Raw genomic sequence first — 25574 nt, 5'->3', positions numbered from 1 at the left:
TTGTCAAACATTGGCTACCTGGTTTTAAAGCTGCAAATCAAACAAAATGTCATGTGATGTGTGGCACTTCTTGCAAATGTAGCACCGCTGATTTCTTGCACATAGGTCACAGTGAGCTGCTTCCAGAATGCCCTCTAGAGAAACTCGCTTTCCCCACCTCTGAGAGTGAGGCCTATCTTGATGTCTTACCACTCCCCTGTTCAGCATTTATTCATGTTTCTTGTACCAATAATATTATGTTATTTAACGGCAATCCTGTCTGAATGCTGAGAACGTGGACCAATTGCCAGGGTCTAAAGCAAACATGAAGAATTTTCTGTGTGAAGAATTCAACATCAGCTTGACACTAATAATCCTGAGTGGTAGGTAATGAGAGGCTGCAAGCGATTGAGAAGTAATTCCACAAACACACCTTTCTTTGTAACAGTCAGCACTTAACAGCCCAGCCTCCGTGGCCAGCTGAGTACTCACAGAGGTTCCACGTCCTAGCCTATGAGAATAGCATTTTCCTCTAGAAACTTTAATTGTTCTCTTAAAGGGATGATGTAATTTATAATTACATTTTTAAATATGCACAAATTAAAAAACCAAGAGTCCATTTGAATGTCATTATGTTTATAAATCAAAATGTTCATTTCTTGCTCAAGGATGTCAAGTAGGTCACTTGGTATCTTGTTTTTGTATACACATTATGCTTAAAGATAAATGTTTTGCTATGCTTAGCAAAAAGGCCCAGGGAAAATATCACAAAATGTTAGAATTTAAGAGAAAAGACCAGAAAGAAATAATGTTAGAATTTGGTTAGGTCTGAATGATGAAACTACTGATGATTTTTATTTGCTTTTCTGATGTGTTTCTTGGTTTTAAGCATATGTTACTTTAAATTTACCTTTTTACTCACCTTTTTTTTTTTTTTTTTTAGTAAAATGATACCATGAGTATATTTTCATTTTGAGTTAGTAATGAAGTTAAATCTAGCAGATCCATTCCTTATTGACTAAAATTCGGTACTGAAATTATTGAGTTTTGATATTTTCTGCTCTTCTTGGAATACAAGAACATAAAATCAAGAAAACGTTGAGATTTACATCTTTTTTTTAGTTTTTAAAACTAACCTTCTTTTCCTTCCAAAAGCATTGATAAGCACTCAAACATGTAGATTTGCCTTGTGCAAAAGATGGCGCCAGTCTTGAAAGGCCCAGTGATAGGTGCCTATTTTTAATCGCAAAGAGTCAACTTCCCTTTGTATTGCTAATACACTTATACCTCCCTTCTTGTTACTAGTACAAAATCTTCAGTAAAATAAAGTTAGCACTAAATGTCTCTTCATAATTGCAGTAATGATCACACAGCTGTGTGTTGCGTGGTTTGTAACACATGTCAGCATCAGTTTAGGAGCTCAGCTTCATTTCCTGCCCAGATACAATTCTGCAGACTGTTATTGTGGTGAGGAAGCCCAGCATCTTCCTGGTCACTGCTCAGGGTGACCCGTCAGCCAAGAGTCAGGGTCTGTCAGTGCTGGTCCTGCAGCACCGTGCTCTGCTGTTCCCCCGTGGGACTCTGTTCCTTGTGTTTATTTGCTTGTTTGCTTGCTTCTTTTCTTATTTGTCAAGTATTTTTCTTGGCTAAGTTAAGAATCATTTTATTTATGAGTGTGTGAATTTCCGAGGAGGAGCCCTTACACTTAAATGAACCTGTAAGAAGCCCACAGAAAAGCAAATGCCTGCAGCGCTAATAATGAGAACTGACAAGGCAATCCTGCTGGGTTTATTTATGACCTTCTGCCTTTGTTAGCTCTTGTGAGAAATTCCTCTCTAACCATAACAATATTGCTGGAGTTTGGCACTGTACAGAGAAATCCTATGGAGCCCCGAGGCCCACAGACTGGCACTCATTCAACCCAGAACAGATTGCTGTGCTTGTAGTCTGACATTTTTCTTCACTCCTTTTATTTTATTTAATTCTTAAGTAGTTTTCACCAATCTTTATATGTGTTTTTAAAGAAGATATTGCTTCTGTTCTCAGAGCCCAAATCCATTTTTTCTGTAGTACAGCGTCTCATCTACTTAGCAGCGTGGGGGAGAATTCAGATGAGGGCAGGATTCAGAAAACTGGGAAGAGGCTGGTCTGTTTTTGCACAAGGCGGACGGACCATGGAGAATCGGTCACATTCCACAAACCGGTGGCCTCGTACAGCGCTTCCGAACAGCCTCTCGTGGCTGCACGTTCTCAGAACAGAGTGAGCTCAGTAAGACACGCTGACCTCAGGTTATAATTTTGTTGTGTTCTGGCGATGACTTCAGCTCCATTTCGGTACTTTTAAGACTGTTTAGCTCGTTTGCTTCCTACTACAATTTCCAAATGAAACAGGAATTTGAAAAGCATCCATTCACAAAGAAAATTGCTTTAAAAATTATAAGTTTCTTTGAAAGTAAGAGAAAATTGGTAGCACTGACCATATAACTCTTAGAATGAGACAGTGGCAAGATGGTCTCTTGAGGAGGTCTGTGTGCACGAGCGACACAAGCCCGAAGCAGTGGTGGCCGCTGCCGCCTCAGTTGCCAACGTTAAGGAATAACAGTTTACATCCGTCTGTGTCAAGTATCCATAGGCCCGCGACTCTGCTTCTTCCAGGTGGCCACAGGTCCAGGATGCCACTTTTGGGGAACAAGCTCTGCGTGACCCGCTTAGCTAGAAGTGCTTGTATGTGCTTGCCACCTGTTTCCTTCATGGTAAGGACAGTTTCTTAGTCCAGCTTTGTCTTGTCCCTTCACATCATATACCTTTGCGTTGTTTTGACACTGATTCTAAAAACATGAATATGATTTCCTGCTACTACTGCTCAGCCCTTTACCATCTTTTAAGACTGTTTTTTTAAAGTACTGTTGCATGTCATACAGTGATGTAAGTTAATACTGCTTATTAAGTTGTGCCATGGCTGGGCTAGACTCTCCAGGGTTCCCTTTTGTTTTATTTTATGAAGATGCTTCAGTGTTTATTAAATTGATAACTTCTCAGTACTAGAAAGAAAATGAAAAACACACCAGATATGATCACCCAAAATAAGCATTGTTAACATATTATTGCCTGTACCTCTTAGGCGTTAAAAAAGTATATGTGTGAGCATTTATATGTGTGTATTCATGTATTTATGCTATTTCATATAAGGGAGATCATGATGCTTTTCTTCTGCTGTTACTTGATTTTTTACTCAATCTTTTCAGTGAAAATTACATTTTTAATATGATGTTTTAGTAGTTATATTTTTTAGGTCACTTCTAAATTGAGGTCTAAAATGGTTCTGACTTTTTTGCCATGTACTCTACAGTATTCATGTTATTTCATGTTTTAATATGTTCTTTATATGATGTAAAAAATAAAGAAAAGCAAAAGCACCAAGGCTGAATCTGTGCAGTGGGTTCTGTATTGGTTCATCTCATTCTCTGAACCTCTGAGCCAGAGGCCCACTGCATAGGTAAGGAAGCAGAGACCTAGGGATGTATCACCCTCCAGGAAGCCATGCAGGAAAGGTCTGGACCAAGGTTGAGTGACCTGGGCAGGTTACCTTTCCCAGGAAGTCCACTCTCTGGCCTACTGTATTTACAGGTTGTAAAGAAGTGCCAAAGGGCTGGGGGCATTGTGGCACATGCCTGCAATCCCAGCGACTCGGGAGGCTGAGACAGGAGGATTTTGAGTTCAAAGCCAGCCTCAGCAAAAGCGAGGCACTAAGCAACTCAGTGAGACCCTGTCTCTAAGTGAAATACAAAATAGGACTGGGGAGGTGACTGGTTGAGTACCCCTGAGTTCAATCCCCAGTATCCCGCCTCCAAAATAAAGGTGCCAAAGGCCATTTGCTTAGTATAATATTGATTGTTAGTTAACATATCTCCCTAACACATAATTGTCTGGCAAATGTTTATTGAAAAATAGAAGGATGTGTTGATGCCACTACCATTCACTCCTATGAGGTATTTTTCAAGAAGTGATTCACAAATTCTTTTTCCTGTAATCACAATATGTTTCACGTATGTGTATGTATGTCCTCACAGGGCAGCTGGTTACTGAGCACTTGTATACGCTTCGCGTTTTGTGTCCTTACAAGATCCTCATTGTGACTTAAGTGTAATTTTCCCCAATTTTCAGATGGTGAACTAAGGATTGGTGAGGTTAAATAACTTGTCCAATATTAGGGGAAGAAATGGTAGAGTCAGGATGTGACTTCAGACTGCTGTACTCCAGAATTTGCTGGAGGAATTATAGCTATGTTGTCACTATAAAATGGACATTACGGTGGGTATTCAGTGGGCCCTTCTTTTGGTGCCAGCCATCATGCTTAGTGCTGTTTTGTCTATAACTGCTCAGTTAACTCTTCCAACATGAGGCCATTACTTTTATGTCCCCACACCACATACAGATGAGAAATGGAAGCTTAGGAGTTATCTGCCTGAGTCCTGTGAGTGCATGAGAAGAGCCAGATTCTCAAGGACCTGTCTTCCACCAGAGCCCAGAATCCCTTGTGACCACCTCCAGCCCCCCCACCCCCCCAGTACAATTGAAGATTTTTAGAACAGGATGCAGATGTTCAAAAGAGAGCTAACATCTACATGCTTCTCAAAAGCAGGCTTTGTTAGAGGGGGAAAGTGAAGGTAGCGAGTGGGAACGAGGCTTCACAGCACCTTCTGTGTATTAGGTTGATGACCAGAGTTTAAGTCCAACTTGACTGCAGAAGTTACGCTTTTACTGGGATGAAATCAGGCAATGTGCTGAGCTTGCAAGTCAAATTACTTAGGAATTGCTCACGTTCAAAAGTCTTAGGGTGTAAGCAAGATGTGCCTTTTGCTCCTCTGCCTTTAGGTCCTACATCCTAATTTGTTCCTGTTGTCTTTGGGACTCCTCACAGCCTAGGAAGGATCCTGGGAGAAACGCTTTATTCTACTCTAGGGCCTGGGAGCAGGCCCCAGCCACAGTGATTGTCCTGCCGGGTGGCTTAGAAATGGCTCAGTGGAGGTCTGGTGGTGGAGTATGGAATATGCTGGACTTCCAGGCCTGATCCAGTTCACTCTTGATAGCATCATTTTCATCATTATCATCATAGCTGTTATCAGTATTGGAAGTTTCTCTGTGAAACCTTCCTTCGAGCATAAGTTTTTGAAGTAGCATCTGATAAAGTGGTTATATGCTCTGAGGAAGTTATTATATAAAAATGCACTTGAGTGCTAGTCCTTGAGGTGTTAAGTGACCAGGTGCCCCTGTACAAAAATGGGAAATAGTTCATCTTGGAAAACTCTTGTCCGGTGAATCTATGAATCATAACAGAAAATAAGAAAAATGCATTTTTTTTAGTTTGACTTTTGGGGGGAGTACTGCATGTGTTGAATTTCATTTTAAGACATAAAAATCATCTTCATAAAATATTTCTGTGTGTAATCTAGTTAAGCTTTTCTTGTAAAAATGTTCTGAGTTCCCCGTTTTCTAAAGAACTCAAAAGTCATAAAGATGATTTTTATGAAAATATTAAAATTTCAGCTTTCTGATGTGTAGAAGCCGTTAGACCAGTCATTGCTCTCCTGTTCTAGAAAGGTAATTTTAAACAATCTTCAAATCTTTATTGATGAAATCAAGTGACTCTTACTGGTAGATTTTCTTCTTTTATGGCATTATTATAAGGGAGATAAGCAATTAAGGATGAAAATTGGGATCTGAATTGATACAGTCTTAGTATTTATTTCATTGCTATTCTACTTCCTCATTATTCTTTAAAACAGGAGTGATGCGAATCCTGCATCTATAATTTAGCTTCAGAGAATACAATCTTATATTTTAAAACTGATTTCCTACACAATTGCCTTATCATTTGTTTATTCATTGTATTGAGGCTTTGATAGGATGCTAAGCATTATAATCCCCATTTTACAGTTTAATAAAAGATGAGATTGTCTTGTCCCAACCCTGATCACTGAAGGTGCCAACCTTCAAACCCCTCTTTCAACCGGTCCTCTCTCCTGAACTCACAGTACTGCATTTATGGTAACATTTAAAATCCATGCTCCTGGGGTGTGGCTCCATAGTAGAGCTCTTGCCTGGCGTGCCTGAGGCCCCGGGTGCAATCCCACACTTCCAGCAAAAAGCAGCTCAAGGTTCATAAACACTAGGCAGCCCTGACTGGTTTAGCCAGGTCACCTCTGCCTCTTGGTGGCAGGACTTCCCACTTCTGGTTGCACTCTCTGGACTTCCCATTTTAAACTCCATCACTGATTGTCACATCTTGACCTCTTGCTGCCCTTTGCCAGTGCTTCTGGAATGGGGCACACTTCTCTCCATCCCTTGATCCAATCCCAGTTGGTGTCACCGATTCCTTGGACTGCATCCCTGGTTACACAGGCCTTGGGGTGCTGCGTCCTACCTCCTCTGCCTGTGGGTAGTGGTAGGATCTCACCCTGCAGGACTCCTTGCTGCACTTACCCTTTACTTACCATATCTCATTTAATCTTCACACAACTCTTTGCGGCAGAAGCTGATTTTTTCCCCATTTTATTGGTGAGGAAATTTGGGTGCAAAAAGGATGCTTTGCCCATGGTCCAGCGGTTGCTGAGTAGAGAGAGCCAGGGTTTGAATTAAGTGCACTTGTCCCCAAATTGGCACATCTCATGCTCCGTGGAAGGAGCTCTGTAGTAGGTCAGTGACCTGGATCCTAGAGGACAGAGCCCTACGGCTGGAAGACCTTGGGCATTGTGGCATCATGGATGGCTCTGGGAGGAGGTGGAGCTTCATCCAGTGACCAGGTGGTTGAGGGCTTCGGCTGCCCTGCTGGCATGGTGGGCCAGCCTGAGGGTGGCGAGGACCCTGAAACTACTCTGCTCAGTGCTGCTCCTGTGCCCTCGTCCTCCTGTTCTTTTTTTACTGCCCCTGCTCATGCTAGACTTGGGGTCTCCGCTACCATGCCTCTCTCCACTGCACTCTTCCTTCCGTCCTGTGAGTGACATGTCCTGCATTGCTGTTTGTTTTAAATCAACATTGTGTGATTTGTGCTGATAATTTTTTAAAAATATGTTTTTTAGTTGTAGGTAAACACAATACCTTTATTTTTAAATTTTTATGTGGTGCTGAGGCTCAAACCCGGGGCCTCATGCGTGCTAGGCAAGGGCTCTACCACTGAGCCACAACCCCAGCCCCTGTGCTGATATTTTTAACTCTGTCTCATTCGATTTCATGCCTGTCCCACATTCCATTTTCTGAATTCATCTCAGTTTACATATTTTATATTGCTGGAAAATTTAATCACCTCCAGTTTTTTGCTACAATATGGAAAAAGTGTCTATGCTTGCATATGTCTCCTTACCTACAGGTACTGGAGTATAAACCTAGGAGTGGAATTTCTGGTCATACAGTAAACATGTCTTTAACTTTACAAGGTGTTGACAAATTGATGCCCAAAGTGGATATACTAATTTGTATTCCTACAGTATGCAGTGGTATAAAACATGGATTTTTTTTTCTCTTGGTGTTTTATACTCATGACACTCAGTTTGAAGTATCACTATTACTTGGTGTTGATGAGAGTGTTGCTTAATTATCTTATAAAGAAACTCGGTGTTGCACAAAAAATATCATGTATATGAGATATAATGGTATGATTGTAAAAGTGAATGGACAAGGGGCAGCTCTTCCTTACAAGTAGATCTAGAAGGAATGGGGAAATAGAAAATCACTACTAGAGTGCCAGAGTGATAATCACTTCGGCAAATCCCCTGATGACGGCAAAAGTAGCGGAGAAGACGTGAAGGAGAGGCAGAAGACTCACATGGCTTCAGTGTTCCTGCCCGCCCCGGTGCTCGTTCCCAGGAGGACGCAGGGCCACCTGTTATTTGGTACTCTTTCTCAGGAGATGGCGTGTCATCCCCCGCCCTTGCATGTGGGCCAAACTTGGCGGCTCCTTGTGTGAAGGCAGGGAATGGTCACTTAAGCCTGGAGAGACCCGGCACACAGCACCTTAGCCACATGGCAGGCGCAGGTCGCCAGTGGGACGTCACGTTGACACCGTGCTCCCTGGGGTGATGAGATGTGAAGACAGGCACTCGCTCTGTTGTATTCTTCCCTAAAGTCTGTAATCTCAGTTTAATCATGGAAGAACCAAACTGGCAGATTGGAGAATATTCTACAAAATAACTGATGAGTTCTCTTCAGACACATCAGGGTCGTAAGGAACAATGAAAGATTGAGAACTTGGCACAGATTGGAAGAACTCCAGGAGGCACGCATGTCTTTGTAACGTGGTTTCTGGGATTGAATCCTGTACCAGAAAGAGGACGCTGACGGAAAAGCTGGTAAAACGTGAGCCGGGTGGACAGGCAGTGGTGCTGTGGTTGGGCAGTTTGGCTAAGCGCACTGTGGCCGCCTGGGCCCTGATGCTGGCGGGGAAGCTGAGCAAGGTATACAAGAACTCTTGGTGCTCTCGCGTCTGTCATTTTCAGAAATTTTCTATAATTAAAGTAATTTTCAAAATAAAAAGTGATTAAAATTCTGGTGAAGGATGTAGAATAAATATATATGTTCATGTGGTTCCAGCAAATGGAGAAAATATCAAAATAACCAAGTTCTAGTGCTTTTCTACAAACAAAACTTACCTTTATTCCACATGGACTCGGTATAATTTGTGAGTTTTATGTTTTTCTGTTATTATTTTCTTAAGTTGCTAATTTATTTGCAGTTCCTATAAGTCTTACTGTTTTAAAAAATTTCCTTATTCTACTGCTGAAGAAATAAATGTCTCCTGAGGGTTCCTGCCTTTTGTTTTTCAGTTTTATTTGCAGAGTTTCTGCGTGCTTAGCATTACCCTCCTGAAATAAACAGTGAGGTGTTCTACCATGAGAAATGCAGAGGGTGGTGTTGATGGCTTTTCTGTTCCACAGACTTAACAATATGCTTTCACTGGTAAAAACTGGGATCAGTAGACAAAATCTAAGTCTTATGTATTTACAGATCTTGTTAGTTTGTCAATTTGCTTTCAGCATACATGGATCGTTAATATTTATAGGTTCATAGCTGACAAGGATATTTTCAAAGCACCGGCCTAGGAGCCCCCACAGTGTCATTGCGTAAACCCCACCCCAGCAACTGAGCATCTCAGGAATCGTCACCAATGGCTTTGGAGTAGTATATTAAGAGAACATGCTCTTTTAAGAGCCTGTGGTACTCAAAATCAGCATTTAGATACTGTTGTGCAGTTTTAAGGATTTCAAGTCATTTTGTCCATTGATTCTCACACAGAACTGAAGTGAGTAGGACGGCCATAGATCCCGAAACCATCGCGACCTGAAAGCACCTTGCTTTATAACTGTACTGCAGTCACTCAGGCCCTTGTTACTCTGTTGTTGGTTGTTTAATTTCATAAAATGCTAAAAATATATGGATTTTTAAAAAATTGTACCAATTCTCAAAAGTGTGCCTGCAATTTAAAGCATGTTCAGCATGATCTTTGCTCACTCTTCACTAGAGGTCATTATTTTTTTTTCCTTGAAAAAGTTTTAAATTTTGTATTTGTCACCTCACTGCATCCTTTTTCCTCTTCCATAAGAATATTAAAGTTCGCCTCTGGACCTCGTCGGTTCCCTGGCTCCTGTACTTCCCGGCACGGGAGGCGCGAGGCCCTCCGCGGCTGCCTCCCTCCACGGCTGGCCTCCTCTCCCGCAGGCACCCTCGCCCAGCGCGGAGCCCTTGCTCACCGTGCGCCGCCTCCCTCAGAGCCCGCTCTCCACGCTGCCCTCGGGCCTGGCCCTCCCAGCACAGTGGCCGTGCCGTGAAGCCTCGCATCCTGCACTCGGCAGCCCCCGGCAGCTGCCCTCCAGCGTCCTGCCTGTTCGCCGGCCTCTGCGTGGAGGCTGCAGGACGCACGGATGCAGTGCCCAGCCCGGCAGGACAGCCGGCAGAGACACGAAGGCCTCCGTGCTCGCCTCTCTGCGCTGCTCCCGCGGCGGGCTGTGCGGCAGACACAGGTGTCCAGGTGTCCCGCAGCCGCCGGGCCGTGCGGCGCCCCACGGCTGGTATTCTCGATGCCTCGCTCGCCCGGCTCACGGCCTGCCGGCCCGGCCGCCTCGGCCTCAGGGCGGGAAGGGCCCTCCCGCCCGGCGCGGAGTCGGGGGACGCTCGGCGGTGGGAAGAGTGAACCGCAGCCGAAGGCGCTGCCGTTTCCTCGGGCGGGCGCAGGACACCGGCGAGGCCCCGGGCTCCGCAGCGGCCGGCCTGGCCCTCGCTCGCCTCTGTGACCTCCGGCGAGTCTGGCCAAGGAGGGCAGCGTGTTTCCAGATAAAGGGCGACTCAAGCCCTCACCCGCGAAGGCCGTGTGTGGGTGAAGGTCCGTCGCGCGGCAGCCCCGTCCTGCCGCGGCTTCGGGCGGGCGCCGTGGGAGCGCTGGCGGTCCCGGCAGAACCCAACGCGGACCGCGCGGTGGGGTCCAGGCCTTTGAGATCGAAATGAACCTTCCCGACGCGACCTACATCTCATTCCGTTGTTCCCCACCCCTGAACTTGGCAGCACACTCTAAATTTTCAAGGGTTCACTTGAGGTGCTGATTTTTAAAAAACAAAGGCAATATGACCATTATACTAGTATTTATAATAGTGTGCTGCTTACCTCTGAATCCCGCTTTTGTAAAGTGTCAGTTTAGCTGATTGTCCTATAGATGTCCCATTAAAATGAAAGTTACCATATGCGATCTTTGAGGAGGAATGAGAGGGTGACCGTCAGTTGCGGAAAAGTGGTTCTTGATGCCTCTTTTAAAATGAATTTTGCCTTGTAAATTTTTTTTTTGTATTATCCCTGGCTTTTGGGTATGGTTTTGAGAACTTTTGTTTTATGTTTTGTTCCAAAACTTATGGTTTGTGGAACTTTTGACTAGGTTTTTTTTTTTTTTTTTTGGGGGGGGGGGGTGGGGGTCAAACCCAGAGCCTTGTGCTTACAAGGCAAGCACTCTACCGACTGAGCTATCTCCCCAGCCCCTTGACTAGTTTTAAATGAACATCAAACTTTTTTTTTTTCCAGTTGGCCTCATATGTCTTAAGACTATGCATTGTAAATATAATATTTATTTGGACATGTTTAAATAAAAAATAAGATGTGACTTTTCTAAGACATGTAAGAGGAGGAAACAGTGGTTTTAAGGCCTAAAAATCTTTGTGGACTCTGTCTTTCCTGTCTTTGCATTTTCCTTGCTTAGACAGGAAGTCTAAAGCTTTAAATTCATTTGCTGTCTAGTTGAGTGAGAGCAGCAGGGCATTGGGCACTATCTTGAAACACAGCATTACAACCCAGGTATGTGCTGAGAAGCCTAGAAACATGGAAATTTCATGAGTCACTGTGAGGTAGCCCCCTTTTCCGTCAAATCATTAGCTCAAATATAATATCAATTTCAAGGTATATTTACATCACATGTCTAAAACAATAGTTCCAAAATAAGGTTGGAAGATACAGTTACCTCACAGTACATTTTAGGAGAGCTCAGAGCCTAATGAATCTAAAGCCTTGACCTCCAGGATGTGGATTAGAAACATACGACTGAGAGTTTATTACTAAATTTTAATAGCTAGGTCAGTGATTTTCGGTAGAGGGTTTGTGGTAAATATTCAGAAATACTTGCACATGCTATGTTGCTTCCTGTGGTGTTTGCAGCCATATTTCACTGTAGCGCTTATAAATTTAGTGGCATCTTCCTGACAACAGTCAGATCCCTCCTCTCTGCACACTTGGCACAGGAGTCACTACCCTTAAGAAAGTTAGGGTCTGTTGGAGAGAGCTATGTATGTCTACATTTGATGGTTATTATTCTGAACTGGGGAAGAGATGCTTTTTCTGCTTCCGAGATATCTAAGAGACTTTTTTGAAGACCAGTGAACTGGCATTTTAACCTAAATTTTAAACCCATGGGAAGTCACAATGAGAAATCATTAACTGTATCCTATGAAAACCCTGAAACAAGAGACCTGGGCTGGTTGCATTGATTAAAATCTCTTCTCTGTTTCTAACTCAGTGTTTATCCCATGCTCTCTGGGGCACTTCTGAACAAGAGATGCCCAGACGTGTGCAGCTGGGGGCCGCCCACTACCCATGCTCATCCCGCACCATCACCGCGTTGAATCGAGAGCCAGAGCTTGGAGTATTTTGAAGTTCATTTGGTTTTTTAAAAACCCACTTATTTAATTAAGCAAGGGAGTAAAATTTCCAACTTATTCCCAGTTCTTTAAGATAGTTAAATATCACCAGTGTTAACTGAATTTATTTTTTAGTAGGCTAACTTGATGCTAAATTGAACACCACCAATGCCAAAGATGTCTTTTGATGTAGCAAGTCACAATACAGCAATGTAAAATATTTCTAGGAACGTTCATATGCAATATATAGACACAAGAGTATTTGTACCTAATGTTACACATGTCTTATTGTATTTACATGTAGATCTTTGAAAATTCTTGCTGTGCGCCTTCTTCGTAGAATGTTGCTATACATATTCCTTCTGTCATTGGCATCCCTGGCCCTGGCCCAGCATGTCGAATCAGGAACATCGTCCTGCCGTAGGTTAACTTGTTTCTTGTCAGAGTGATACAAGTTATGGGTGATCGGTTCTGCTTCCTCAGATGTTGAACTTTGAACACTAGAGAAGCACGCCAAGGCACACATATAGAACAGGTTTATTTAAAGGTAGTAACACAAGAGAAGGGAGCCATAGCTGATATTCTGGTATCCCAAGAAGTGAGAGCACCTTGCCCCTAACGTCTCCTTTGTTCTGCTCTCTCCCGGCTGCTTACCTGACTAGGCCCAGGAGATGCTGGTGGGATGCCCAAAAGGTGGGAAGCAGATGGGCAGGGGGAAGGGCCAAATGGAGGGCCCAGGCAGGTAGCAGCCCAGGGGCATTCAGTAGGGATTCTCTGTCTGCAGCCTTTGGGAGGGGTAGGACAGGCAGGTAATCTTGGTGATCAAAGGGCTCTGGAGATACTGACGTTCCAGTCTCCCAAGGGCGATCTCCAACTTTGCAGATCCAAACTGGCCTCCATTTTCTCAATTCAAAGGGATCACCTCTCTGTCCTGTCTGTCTCTAATTCTGGCTTCAAGAGTCTGATGAGATTGTTACTACTCTCTGGTGGCATGTCATTCTATGCACAGTTAAATCCCTTTACCTGTCACTTGGGTTAGAATGAAGATTGTACTTGGATAAAGAGGGTGAAGGGGTAAAGGAGTGGTTGCGGAGGAAAAGCTTTGCAGAGAACATTCATTTCAATTGTTTTAAAGTAAAATAAGTTGTTAATTTTTAGGGTTTTTTAGATGGTGATTTTAAAAAAATAAATTTACCATCGATAGCAGGAGTCACATTCTTTGTGTTTTGGAAAATATTCAGTGTTTCAAGTGACGTCAGATACTAAAAACCCACCTTGATAACAGGATTTCACCAAAGCAAATTAGGATGACAGAACAGGATTCTACTCTGCATGAGCCTGGGAAGTCATTGCCTTACTCATCACTCCATCAGGACAGCCAAGAGTTTAAGGAGTGCTGTGGGGCAGGGCAACTCCTGCCCCTAAAGACCCTCCCTGTGGTTCCTCTACCTGCCAGCTTGCCAGCAAGATAAGTGGAAGCAGTGTAGCTTGAAGGTGCCTCGCCTAGAATGAGATGCAGCGAGGCTTCTCTGTTCTTTACAGGCGATGTAGATCTGACAATACTTATAAAAGAAGAAGGGAGTCAGTGCCCTGCTGACTAAATTGTCCTCCAGGGGAGTATTAGTTACAGAGCTTCTTTGTTAACTAGGCTGGATGCTTAAACCGCCGTTGAACTTCTTTTATTAGTGTGTTTTAAGATTGCTCTACATATGGATGCCCTAAGTATCTGCAGGGTGGGAATATTTCCATATAATTTACATATAAAAGTTACGTGTGTATAACAGTAATATAAAAACTGTATCTTTTATTACTCTTCGGCTGCACCAAGGTCTAGTCAGCACTGAAATCTGATGACATGTGAGCAGGAAGACAGCCCTCATCTTTATATCTTCCTCTTGATAGCTCCTTGATCAGATTGTTGAATAACAGAAATGTTTTTGATGCCTTTGCAACTTGAATGAAGCTCTCTTAACACCCATCCGTGTCACTTTCTCAACCATAACATGGAGTTTTAAGGGAGGACATGGAAGGGGATTGTGGATCGCGTAGAGAATTACAAAGATTTCAAAGTGACATTTTGTTTTTTATGAAGAAAGATTTGCATTAGACTGTTTAATGAGAATTGATGGTCTCTTAAAAACTGGATCTGCATTGTCTTCTATGTTAGTTCCATATGTAGCATAATAGAAAGTGGTTGTTTACCTTATAACCCACTGAACTGTGCATCTCTGAAGCATCCTGGGAACCAGCTTCCTCCCTGGGTGCTTTGTTTGCTCCCGCCCATCAAGTGTTAGGTCAGAAAGCACCTGGCTCCAGGAGACCACCTCCCTGCCTCGCCATAGGTTCCCAGGGTTGGGAGGATAATTTTAGAAGAGTGCACACAATCTGGCTCTCACTTGAGCTTTTTGGTATGTGGAGGAGGAGGAAGAGCCTGTTCTTGGGAGGGTGAGTGCGGATCATGTGCCTTTGGTCTCTGCAGTGCAGCCGAGGCCCCACTCAGTTCACATCTTTCTCCCATGGAAGTGGTGAAGGAGGTCAAGCAAACTAGCATTGCTGTTCTTTTGGCCAGAATCGGATGTAAACCTGCCTGGCTATGCAGCCACGTGTTCTCTGTCACAGCTTCTCTGCTCTGCCATTGGCCCCAGGAGCCACAGGCAGTTCTGAAAGGCCAGTTCCAGTGATGTGCTGTGGACACTGTAATTTGAACTTCATATACTTTTCATGTCACAAAATAATGATCTTCTGGTTTTTTTCAAATGTTTAAAAATGTGTGGCTTGAGGGCAGAGCCAAGACAGGGCCGCATCCAGCCTGCAGGCCCCAGCGTGCAGCACGCTGCTTTCAGGAGCCACTCAGGCGGGTCCCTTTGCACGTTCCTGAGTTGGTTCCATCAGTTAGAAAGAGTATGGTTGGGAGGCAGACACAGAGCGGTTCCTCGGAGGCCCACCTCTCTTCCCAACTCCCGCCCCCTGAAGCTCCAGGGTTGTGCACAGCGAGAAGTCAGCATGCAGCTCCCGTTTCTCTGGGAACACGTCAGTATGTGTGAACACGTGCACATCTGTTAGCCTAAGTTTTTGTTTTCAGGAATTCCGGTAACTGCCTTGATGGCTGAAGTGTGACTGCGTTCCGCATTGTACCTAACATGTAACTGGCTAAGTAGCCAGCCTGTTTCTGCCCTGGATAGAACTATGGTGGAATCCAGTAATCCAGTAATCAAGTTTAATATGAAGTTTACCAGCCACATGTGTGCACAGTCATGATCTCCCAGCCCTGTGCAGAAAGGGTTGTTTTATCTCTCAATTCTAAAATCTGATTGAACCTACCTCATTTTATTTTGGGGACTTGATAATACTTTTTCCAGGGGTAACATTTTCTATCTACCCTGTTGCCATTTTGTTGTTTTTCATAAGCACAATTATTTTACATTGAAGATAACTCTTTATTTTACTGAGAAGTTAATCTTAGCATGTTTTCCTCGTAACATTCATCTTTTTGTGAAGTTCTCATCAGCTGTACTTAGAATTTTTTTTAATAATTCAGTTTCACTGTTTAGAAAAAAGAGGAAAGAGAGGTTAATTACATGGTATTAACTATTCAGGGATTCTAATCTTGAGTTTGCTTTGTGACATTTTGTCATAGTTGAAGAGCTGTGACCAGTTCTGCTTTACCTTGCCCCTTCATATTTTCTGAGCTACATTTATGCTTAGAACCCAGAGCATCTTCCACCACCAGTTTTCAAAGCCCTAGTTTCAAAGGCCCCCATAGCAAACAAAGTTAAACGTTAATGAAATTGAGTGATTATAGCTTATCTTTTAGGATTAAATATACCTTGAGGCAGTAGCATACCCAGGTATTTCTGATTTCGTTCTGTAATGTTTAGTCTGGATTACCAGGACAGATACTTTTTATACTGCAGCTCAGCATTTAGAACTCACTGAGCAACTAGTCTCCAGCCTTGCATGGGCTTGGAGCATTGGAGATCTCAGAGTCTGGTGATTCTTTCAGGCCTGTGCCTAGGTACTGAGCATCTGCTAGTGGCTCCCGGTGTAGGCCATGGGACACAGCAGTAAAGGGGCACCATTTGTGGGGTACAGAAGAATGTTTCTGCTTTTTTCTTTCTTCTTCCCTTAATTTCTTTGGCTCCTGCATCTTTCTTCAGTAATGTGACCTTCAACAGCAACTTTGGCTCTCTGAGCTTCAGTTTTCTGAACCTGTCAGATAGAGATTTTAATAACTTCCTCAGAGGGTGTTATGGTCAAATTAGATGGCATTACTAGCATAAAAGTATTTTATGAAGGCATAAGGTATAACATTAGGACTCATTTCTGCCAGAATAACTTCAAAGAAATTTATTTTCACAATGTCATGTAAAAATACAAATATCACTATTTTATTATAATGGTACTTTGTTATTTCAAATGTAATAATTCATCACTACAACGTTTGGTTAAATTTTTGACTGGAGCCAGGTGCGGTGGTGTACACCTGTCATCCCAGCGACTTTGAAGGCTAAGGCTGGAGGATTGTGAGTTCAAACCCAGCCTCAGCAACTTAGCAAGGCCCTAAGCAACTCAGCAAGACCCTGCCTCTAATAAAAATCTTTTCAAAAAGGGCTGGCATGTGACTTGGTGGTTTAGCATTTACCATTTTTTTTTTTTAACTATTACTACATTACAACGTCCTAGTTTGAAATTTAGTCCACTAATGTCGAATTCTAAACAGAGGAACCCAAATCCGTGGTTGCTCAGCTTTCGGAAGCCCTCAGGTAAGAGCCAAGCTCTCCGTTCCTACGGTAAGTCACCACCCATGCTTCTGCAGGCATCTTGCTCAGGTCTCATGGACTTGGTGTGGCAGTGGAAAGGAAAACAAGAAGATGGTTTTATGCAGAGAGGCACTGTTTTCCTCGTTTTTTAGGAGATGCTGAATCTTATGGGTTCATCCCAGGAGGGAGCTCATTAACATCTAATAAAAAGTGGCCATACTCTGAATCTTGGGCATTAATCCAGAAAAACTTTCTCCGAAGGGGCATTGTTAAGATGTTCAAATAGTGTGTTAGTTGGATGTTGGTCCACATACGTGTTACCCTATAAATACATGCTTCTCTTTCTTTGTTAGGACCTGTCTGGCTCCATTGATGACCTCCCCACGGGAACAGAAGCAACCTTGAGCTCTGCAGTCAGCGCGTCTGGGTCCACAAGCAGCCAGGGGGACCAGAGCAACCCAGCCCAGTCGCCTTTCTCTCCACATGCATCTCCCCATCTCTCCAGCATCCCTGGGGGGCCGTCACCTTCTCCTGTTGGCTCTCCTGTAGGAAGCAACCAGTCTCGATCTGGCCCGATTTCTCCTGCAAGTATTCCAGGTACACCTTTTTAACCATCACTGTTTTCCTCTGTCAGATGACAGCTCTGACACTCAGCAGTGGCACGCACAGTCCGTGACGTATGTCAGTGTTCCCTGGTGATGGGACCTTGTATTAGGAATGTGGCCACATTCTCACAGAAGCGCACCAGAGTCCCGGTTCCTGAAGATTCCCAGCAAATGCGTCTACCACCCATTCAGTAAAATACCTTCTACTTTGATATATTTTCAGTTTGCCAGAAACACAAAATAATCTCTGAACATTCACTCTGTAGTGCTTTGTTAAATAAGTTCCTCTGCTGATAAGTGCCCTGGAGTGTTGTTGTTCACAAGCATTGGCCTTGGTTTTCCATTGTCCTCTTCAATACAGACCACAGCGGTTATTTCTGAAGTGTTTCTAGGGTTTGTTCTTATCCGTGTCTGCTCACATTCACACACTGACCAGTGCCAGAACACACTCAAGGGTGTTCTCAGAGGTATTTGTTTATTTGAGTATATATTTTTCAGTAGTTTCACGTCTGATCCACCTTTCTTACGTCAAATATCATACAATTAAACCCACCAAGCAACTCGCTTTCCTTTATCATTAAATTATGTCTAAGTTTTTTCTATGCAACTTTTGCTTACATGATATAGAAGCACTTTGAACTACTTATCAGAATGGATATTGAATTACTAATAAATTCTCATTTATATTGATTTTGTATTTTCAAAAAATGTTTATTTATGGAATGCTTATATTTATTATAATGTATATTTATTATAGAGTATATATGTAAGCATAGATAGCATGCTAATCGTGAAGCTTAACTGTCATGAAGACTCATGAACCCACCGTCCATTTATGTTCCTCCTTCCTTGTCTCAAGCCCTATTTCCTTCCTCCACTTCAAGTATTCTCTAGAAATTTTTTTGGTGTTATTTTTGTCTTGTAGAATTTCATTATAAGCATTCAAAGTATATGGAGTTAGTTTTAGTTGATAAACTTCTTTGTAGAAATGTATACTGTTTAGGATATAAAGTCGTGTTGTTGATAATTACAGGAGAACCACAAACATAAACTAGGAAGGCCCTGGGAAAATCAGAAAATACTGCTTCCACTCACACCATGTGTGACTGCTGTGTCGTGCTCTTTTGGCTAAAGATTGTTTCTAAGATTCATCCGTAATGCAGGCCTCGCTGTAGTTTTAAGGCATTTTAATGTTACCTTTCTTTCAAGAATGTTTGCTTACCCTCCCCCTGTTTGCAATAAGACCTGGCCTACCCATTTTTAAGCTTGTTAACTCTGCAAATACTCCCTGCTTCAGAATTCCTGAGGTAATCTTTACTATTCAGAAGGGTTTTTTTGGGGGTGAGGTTCCCTTTTTTTATTTCAGATGGTCTTTGAGGTATCACCTAAGTGTTGGAAAATCATACATCAAATATTGTATTCCTCAAAAAAGAGCTCACTCCTTCATCTGAATTAATAACTAATCTTTTCTGAGATATAAAGGAAAGGTTCATACCTGACGTGTAGTTGACAATCTGAAGATTTGTGTACGTCTGTTTATCATTTCCAGGTGGAGATTTCTGAGCTTTTGTTTCCATTGAGTGGGTTCTGATGTCGTGTAGAGCACATACCTGAAGAGAAGAGCTCACGTTGGGCCTGCGGTCCTGGATGGTCAGGCATTAGGTCATGAGGCCGTGCACACAGAGGAGAGGTAGCTCGGCATGTTTAACTGGTCGCCAAGTCCAGTGCTGTGTGTGTTGGGGTAAAAGTTGGTCATTGATCACGTACCAGCACGGTTGCTGCCCGTGCTCCCAGTAACTGCAGGTGTCAGCGCGGAGGGGAAGACAAGCATCTCCTTTCATTCCTCCCTGCCCATTCCTTTTGTAACAGAAAACTTTCATCTTCCTTGAAAATGTTGTTGAAAGCAGAGAGCTTGTTTTTTAAACTTGTGTCAGCAGTGCCCCTGTCAGCCCTGCTGCATCCGAGTTCCGTATTGGCTGATTGAACTATTTTAGTACAGGGAAGAAATTAGGCAGCAAAAGCTTCACCTTTCTTAGTGATACTTTTTTTGTTTGGTTGGTTTTTTGTTGTTGGTTTGTTTTAGGTTTTTTTTTTCCCCCTTTGTCATTGTTGTTGAACCAGAATTGAACCCAGGGATGCTGTACCACTAAGCTACATCCCCAGCCCTTTTTATTCTTTGAGACAGTGCATAGCTAAGTTGTGGAGGCTGGTCTCAAGCTTGCAGTCCTCCTGCCTCAGCCTCCTGAGTTGCTGGAAATACAGGCATGTGCCACCATACCTGCCTGTAGTGATAACTCTTGAAGTGACTCTTGACTCTCCTTTGCTAAGTGTGAAGGTGTATTTACTGCCAAGTATGTAAAACATAAGAAAGAGAACTTTTCTTAACCTTAGTGTTGTTCTAAGGGGAGGAGCCTCTTAGAAAGTCTGATGAACAATTTTGGCATTTGTCCACCTTTGTCCCAAGTAGAACTGCAGTGAACTTTTGAGCTGGATGAGTAGGCTTTCTTAACAGCTGATCGCTCCCTCCTCCTTATCAACAAGCCACTTACTTGTTGAGTAAACTTGAGCAAGCCTCTCTGAGCCTCAGTTTCTGTACCTGTAAAGTAACAATCACATCTCATAAGGCCACTGTAAGGAATGTGCTGCTGCATGCAAGACACGGTATGTGCTACATGTGAGATAAGTACATGCGACAAATAGGGCAGGTACTTGCTACATGTAAGACCAGTACGTGCTACGTGTAGGACCTGGTGAGCATTTAATGCCTGTTGATTATTGTTGTTGCCTTCAGTTATTGTTATTATTCAAATTGAGACCTGGAGACTTGTCCACTATAATTACCATCCAGAGCAGTGTGGTTGGTTTTGGCAGCAAGTTCCTGATTCTTAATCCAGTGGTGATCACAAGGTATATATGAAGTTTCAAGTTATGGTTTGCTCTGATTACCAAGATTCTTCAGGTGGACTGCCAGAGCTAGCCATAGATTGCATAGCATATTTTCACACAGTCCAATCTATTTTTCTTCTTACTTGAAAAGAAGGCCCACAGCTGCTCTTTTTTTTTTTTTTTTATAAATTCTTTTTATTTTTTTTAATTTTTTTTAGATGTTGATAGATAGACCTTTATTTTGTTTATTTACATGTGGTGCTGAGAATTGAACCCAGGGCCTCACACATGGCAGGCAAGCGCTCTATCTCTGAGCCACAACCCCAGCCCCCACGCTGCTCTTCTTGAGGGTTGGGACTGAGAAAATAAAGAAGACAAGATTCTATCTCCAAGATTAACAGAATTTTTGCTACTATCTCTACACATAAAATTTTAGTGGGACAGTTAATACTTGCTTTAGTCCGGCCATACGCAAGTTGATTTCTCTATGATGGGTGGACAGGCTAGCCTGAAATTTAACAATAGATGTAGTTCAGGATTGTTTTTAGAGATGACATCAGTCAGCTGTGAGCAGTGCCCTATGCAGGACCAGCACACACTGGAACTCTGCTCCCAGGCAGCAACTCAGGGTTGACAGCCAGCCTGCTCTCATGGGAAGGAGCACTTTTCTGAATTATAGAGGAGCCAGGAACTCTCAGCAGCCTCGTCTTAGCCCTTTGGGGGTGGTCCGTGACTTGAATCCAGGTGTCCTGTTTCTCCTCTCTCTGTTCCCATAGGTAAGCCTAGGGACAGTCAACCTAAGTCTTTAGGTGTTTATCAAAAAAATGTATGGTGCTATTTTAGTGGGATTAACAGATTTTTGCTGAAAAAAATTACAGGTTTCTATTTCCATTTTTATCTACCTAGCCTGTATCCCCCGCCACCACACACTTTTTAAAAATTAACATTTCTCTAAAATCCACATCCTTATTCTCAACATTAAAAGTGTTGAGTTAGCCAACTTACATTATGTCATTATGTTTTTGTGAACTTGGTCATTGGTAATAAACCACAATCTGAGTTGATCAGAAAGTTGATATTTGCTTTTTGATTATTATTTACTTCTAATTAAATGCAAATACACCTTTATTTACAGAAAAATTAGATGTTTGCCATCTTCTTTTCTTTTCCCATCTCTAGCCCTTGCTTTTAAATTTTGCTGATCTGTACATTCGATGCTAAGCTCGTGTATAGTCTTCTTTGGCTTTGAGTGTGAACCTGTGAAATGCAATGTCCTGTCAAGACTCCAGGGTCTCCCAGGACAGAGCTTTCAAACTTCTCACATAGGTGCGTCTGTCTGGAATGCCCCTTTATTTCCTTTGTGTAGATTTGGTTGCTCTTGTTCCTCTTCTTCCTCTCATCCCCAGCACTAACTTGTTGTTTCTGACCTTGCTTCTCTCTCGTTACCTCTTGCTGTGTATTGATGCTACCTCTCCCTGAGTCACAGACTGGCTCGTTCAGTCATTGTCTCTCCATCAAATCCTTGTAAAATGTACAGTTGTTGTGTAGCTGATAGATGGGATAAGCAAAAGCCAAAACGTTGTGGAGGGTCTAGTATTGCTTTCCTAGCATTTGTTAAAAAGAGCAACCATTTTTCTCCATCTCTGCCTGGTAAATGGAATCCACAGCTGATTAGAAGTACCACAGAGGTGGATAAACAGAGACCAGTAACGCACCCCCAGTGGCTGGTTCTGATTTCTGCCTGCGACACCGTTGCTCCACCCACCGCAGTTTGCCCTCCCGTCATGCTGCCTCAGAGCCCGCGAGCGTCCGGGAATGACTGCCGCCGGGAGACGTGGGACTAGCCCTGCCGCGTCCCTTCCTCAGTGGGGCTTTTTCCTTCCTGCTTTCCTGTGAAAGGCAGCGTGGAAATTTCCTGTGGTTACTTTACTAGCCACGTGGATTCTCTCCTTTGTTTGCACATGACTGGGCTCCAGGTTGCAGGTTTCCATAGACGGAAGGTAAAGAATTCAGCCCTGATCTAAACAAACGTTTGAGACAGAAACAAACTGTACATTTTCCTTCCCCCAGTGCCAGTATAAATTGTCTTGTTTTACTTATTCTCTCTTCATTTCTCCACCTTCATAGCGATATATTTATATTTGGAGACAGAAATAAAATAGCTCCATTTTACTCATTGGTAGTGTGCATGTGTATGCACTTAAATTAAACAAACCTTATGTCAGGTACAGTTAATTCTGAAATATCTGGTATTAAACATTCCTCTAATAAACGATCACTATGCTGTCTCTTGGGTTACTTCCTATAGTTGTATACTGTGGATTAAGGAGAAAGACCTATAGGGTTTTGAACATGTGTAGGTCTTAGACTAGCCCTAATTCCCCCAGCGTGTTGGGGCAGCTGATTCAGCACTACATCAGAATGCATTGCTGTTGCCAGAAGATTCATCGAATGTTCATTTCACTCGTCTTGCCTCCTGAGCCAACCATTCCAGTTTACTAACAAAGCAAAAATGTAAATAAGCTGAAGTTTTTTATTTTTATTTTATTGGCCAAAGGCTTTTGTCAGCTTTTTCCTGCATGTGCTATAAGCAGCAACTGTGTTTAAATATTAAGAAGGGTGAACATACAGTGTGTGTGTGCATGGGATGTGATGGGTGTGCAGATATTAACTGCTCATAGTCTGAAAAGCAGCAAAACTTCAAGTGTTTAGACTACTGGTGATATTTCATTGGTTAATGAAGATCTAAGGGTAGTAACTACAAATTTCTGAATAGTTTTTTGTTGTTTGTTTGTTTGATTTTGGCATTTGGCATGTATGCCAAGTCTGTTTTTAGGTGGAGTGAAGTCACTTCTGCCTGACTATGGGCCACTTATTTTGATAAATTAGGACCAAAAGCACAAAATTAGGCACTTATGGGCATTGGTTTTGCATCCATTCTTTTTGCATAGTACTAGACACCAAAAGCACGTCTCCCTAGCCATCGGAGACAGAAACAAAATAGAATTGCGTCAAATATAAAAACAAAAGCCCCTCTTTTTAATGTTACGAGCTTTGCTACATGCCTTGCTATGTGAGGTAGCTCACCATCCATTCCTCCCCACTACCCCCAACTGCTGGCTGAGGGAGGGGGCCCGGCCAGGGTGGTCGGGAGCTCAGAGACCTTGAAAGGCAGGCTGGGTTGAGAAGAATCTTTTATTCATCTCTTAAGCCCCTCCTCCTTGCCCTCTTTCTGTGTGTACCTGTCTCCACAGGCTCTCTTATTTCCTCAACAGTTGCGTGTTCTCCACCTCCAGCCCAGGGTTCACATTGTGCCCCTTCACTAATACAGACTCCTGCCTGGCAAGTGCCTCTGATCACTCACTCCTTTTGAAAAGGCTCCCAGATGTTAAGAGCCTATGCACAGTTTAGCCAGATATGGCCCTTACTTACCATGAGGCTTCAGTTCCTTCATTTTTAAGCCCCTTCTCCAAAACTCCATTTGTCAATTCCGAGTTTGTGTGACATGCATCCAGCATACCAGCCTGCCATGACAAATTTGTACCCCACAGAGAAGAGATTAGACGCTGAAAACGGGGGGTCCCAAAAAAGGTTGTATTTGTTCAACTAAATCTGGAAAGTACCTCCTCAAGAAGCACTGTGATGTATTCCAAGCCCACCCTGTCCCCACTTAGCGAGTGGGAGCTAACAAGATTGCTGTATGGACTGATATTGCTGCAAATACAAACAAGAAGATATTCTGGTCAAAAAGCTAATTTTCTTGCTTAATTTGACATTCAGACAAGCAGATTCTGGAAGGCTGCTATAATGGGAAAGAGAAAAATGAATTGCAGTTAAGAGTTAGTCATGAACCAGAGTGAACAGGAAGGATTTTAGTGAAAGGAAATGATAGTTCCTGGAGTAATTTATCAAGATTAGTTCCTATAAAATGCACAATGGAGGAACCAACCCAGTGTCTCTCTTTCATTTAATATATTCTGTCTATATTTTAAAATCTTATTTTAGGCTCAAGCCTAATCCATCCTAAATAAATAAATTTTCTACTTTTTAAATTCATCCTTACTTAATAAAACTCCAGATAAAATTTGGGGTTTATTTCTGTCCTTCCAGGACAGCCTTAGTAGACTGAAGTGGGCTTGCTTTGATTACAGGGGTATCTGCACAGTCACCATCCCTGATATCTATTTCAGAACATCTATCACATGTTCCTTCTTGCCCCTCTGGAGGTGGAAATACTGCTGAAGCTTGTTGCAAGGAAGATCCATGCTACTTATTGGCAAACTGAGCAGGAAAAAAAAAAAAAATTTAACACAAAATGCCATTGATCTATCCATGTTTTTAATCTGTGGCAGCACAGAAAACATCAATTCAGCAGTTTTACAAACCAAGAGAACTTAGCCAGTATTTTTTCCCCTTACAATGTAAAATATTTGTGTGTTATGCAAAACAGTAATTTCCAATCCTTTCCAAATGATGCTTAGCAGCAGTTAAGAAAGCAGTGATGTATTTTTTCTATTTTGTCTCAGGGAGATGAAGTGTAGCTCTGTGGGGCTTTGTTGTTGGCAGTAGGATGCACAACCTTCCCCTTCAACACAATGTGTAAAAATTTAGACCAGAATGCTGGTTCTGGAGTCTCCACCCCTAGCACAAAGGACCTACGTGTGGGTCCAGTGTGGGGTGGATAGCCTCCCCGTACTGCCCGGACAGAGCCTGGCAGGCAAACAGCTGCCCATGCCCTGAGCTCCCCTCCATGAGGTGACACTTGTATCCCAGGCTGAGCACTTGGAGTGAGGGACGATGTCTTCTGTTCCAAAAGCACAATCTTTTCAGTTGATCCATTCCAGTACATTTCAAATTAAGCTTTTCCTCACCTGTTTGTTCCATACTCAGAAATAAAGAACATTAGAAATTTTCAAAATACACATCCCATTTGCTTGCTTCTCTTCTCCTCTTAATTAAAAATAAGTTATGTTGTTCCTGTGAAACACTCTCAGCACCTTCCCTCCTTACCCTGGTCTGTATGTGAAGCTGCAGGGGTGCCTCCGTCTGGGGCAGCCCTGTGGATTTTTCTTGCTCTGTCATCCAGCATGACCCATGGGTTCTCTTGGTTGACCCAACCGTCCATCCACACCTCAAGTGCTTTTTGCGTTGTTCTCTGAAGAGGCACTGCAGACATTGCT

At 42.9% G+C, this 25574-nt stretch overlaps 1 protein-coding gene across 11 annotated transcripts in view; it reads left to right on the top strand.

Annotated features, from left to right (window-relative positions):
• ARID1B (AT-rich interaction domain 1B) overlaps nucleotides 1-25574 on the top strand; it is a 405422-nt gene that overhangs the window by 269382 nt on the left and 110466 nt on the right. For all 11 annotated transcript variants that reach the window (XM_079146755.1, XM_079146754.1, XM_079146753.1 and 8 more), the window contains one exon: nucleotides 17257-17500. In XM_079146755.1, coding sequence (XP_079002881.1) covers nucleotides 17257-17500 — 244 coding nt within the window. The remainder of the gene's footprint in view (nucleotides 1-17256; nucleotides 17501-25574) is intronic.

The sequence above is a fragment of the Sciurus vulgaris genome (genome assembly GCF_902686455.1).
Source record: "Sciurus vulgaris genome assembly, chromosome: 7".
Classification (NCBI taxonomy): domain Eukaryota; kingdom Metazoa; phylum Chordata; class Mammalia; order Rodentia; family Sciuridae; genus Sciurus; species Sciurus vulgaris.
Note: the sequence above shows the minus strand (reverse complement) of the source record. Positions and strands in the feature narration are given on the sequence as shown.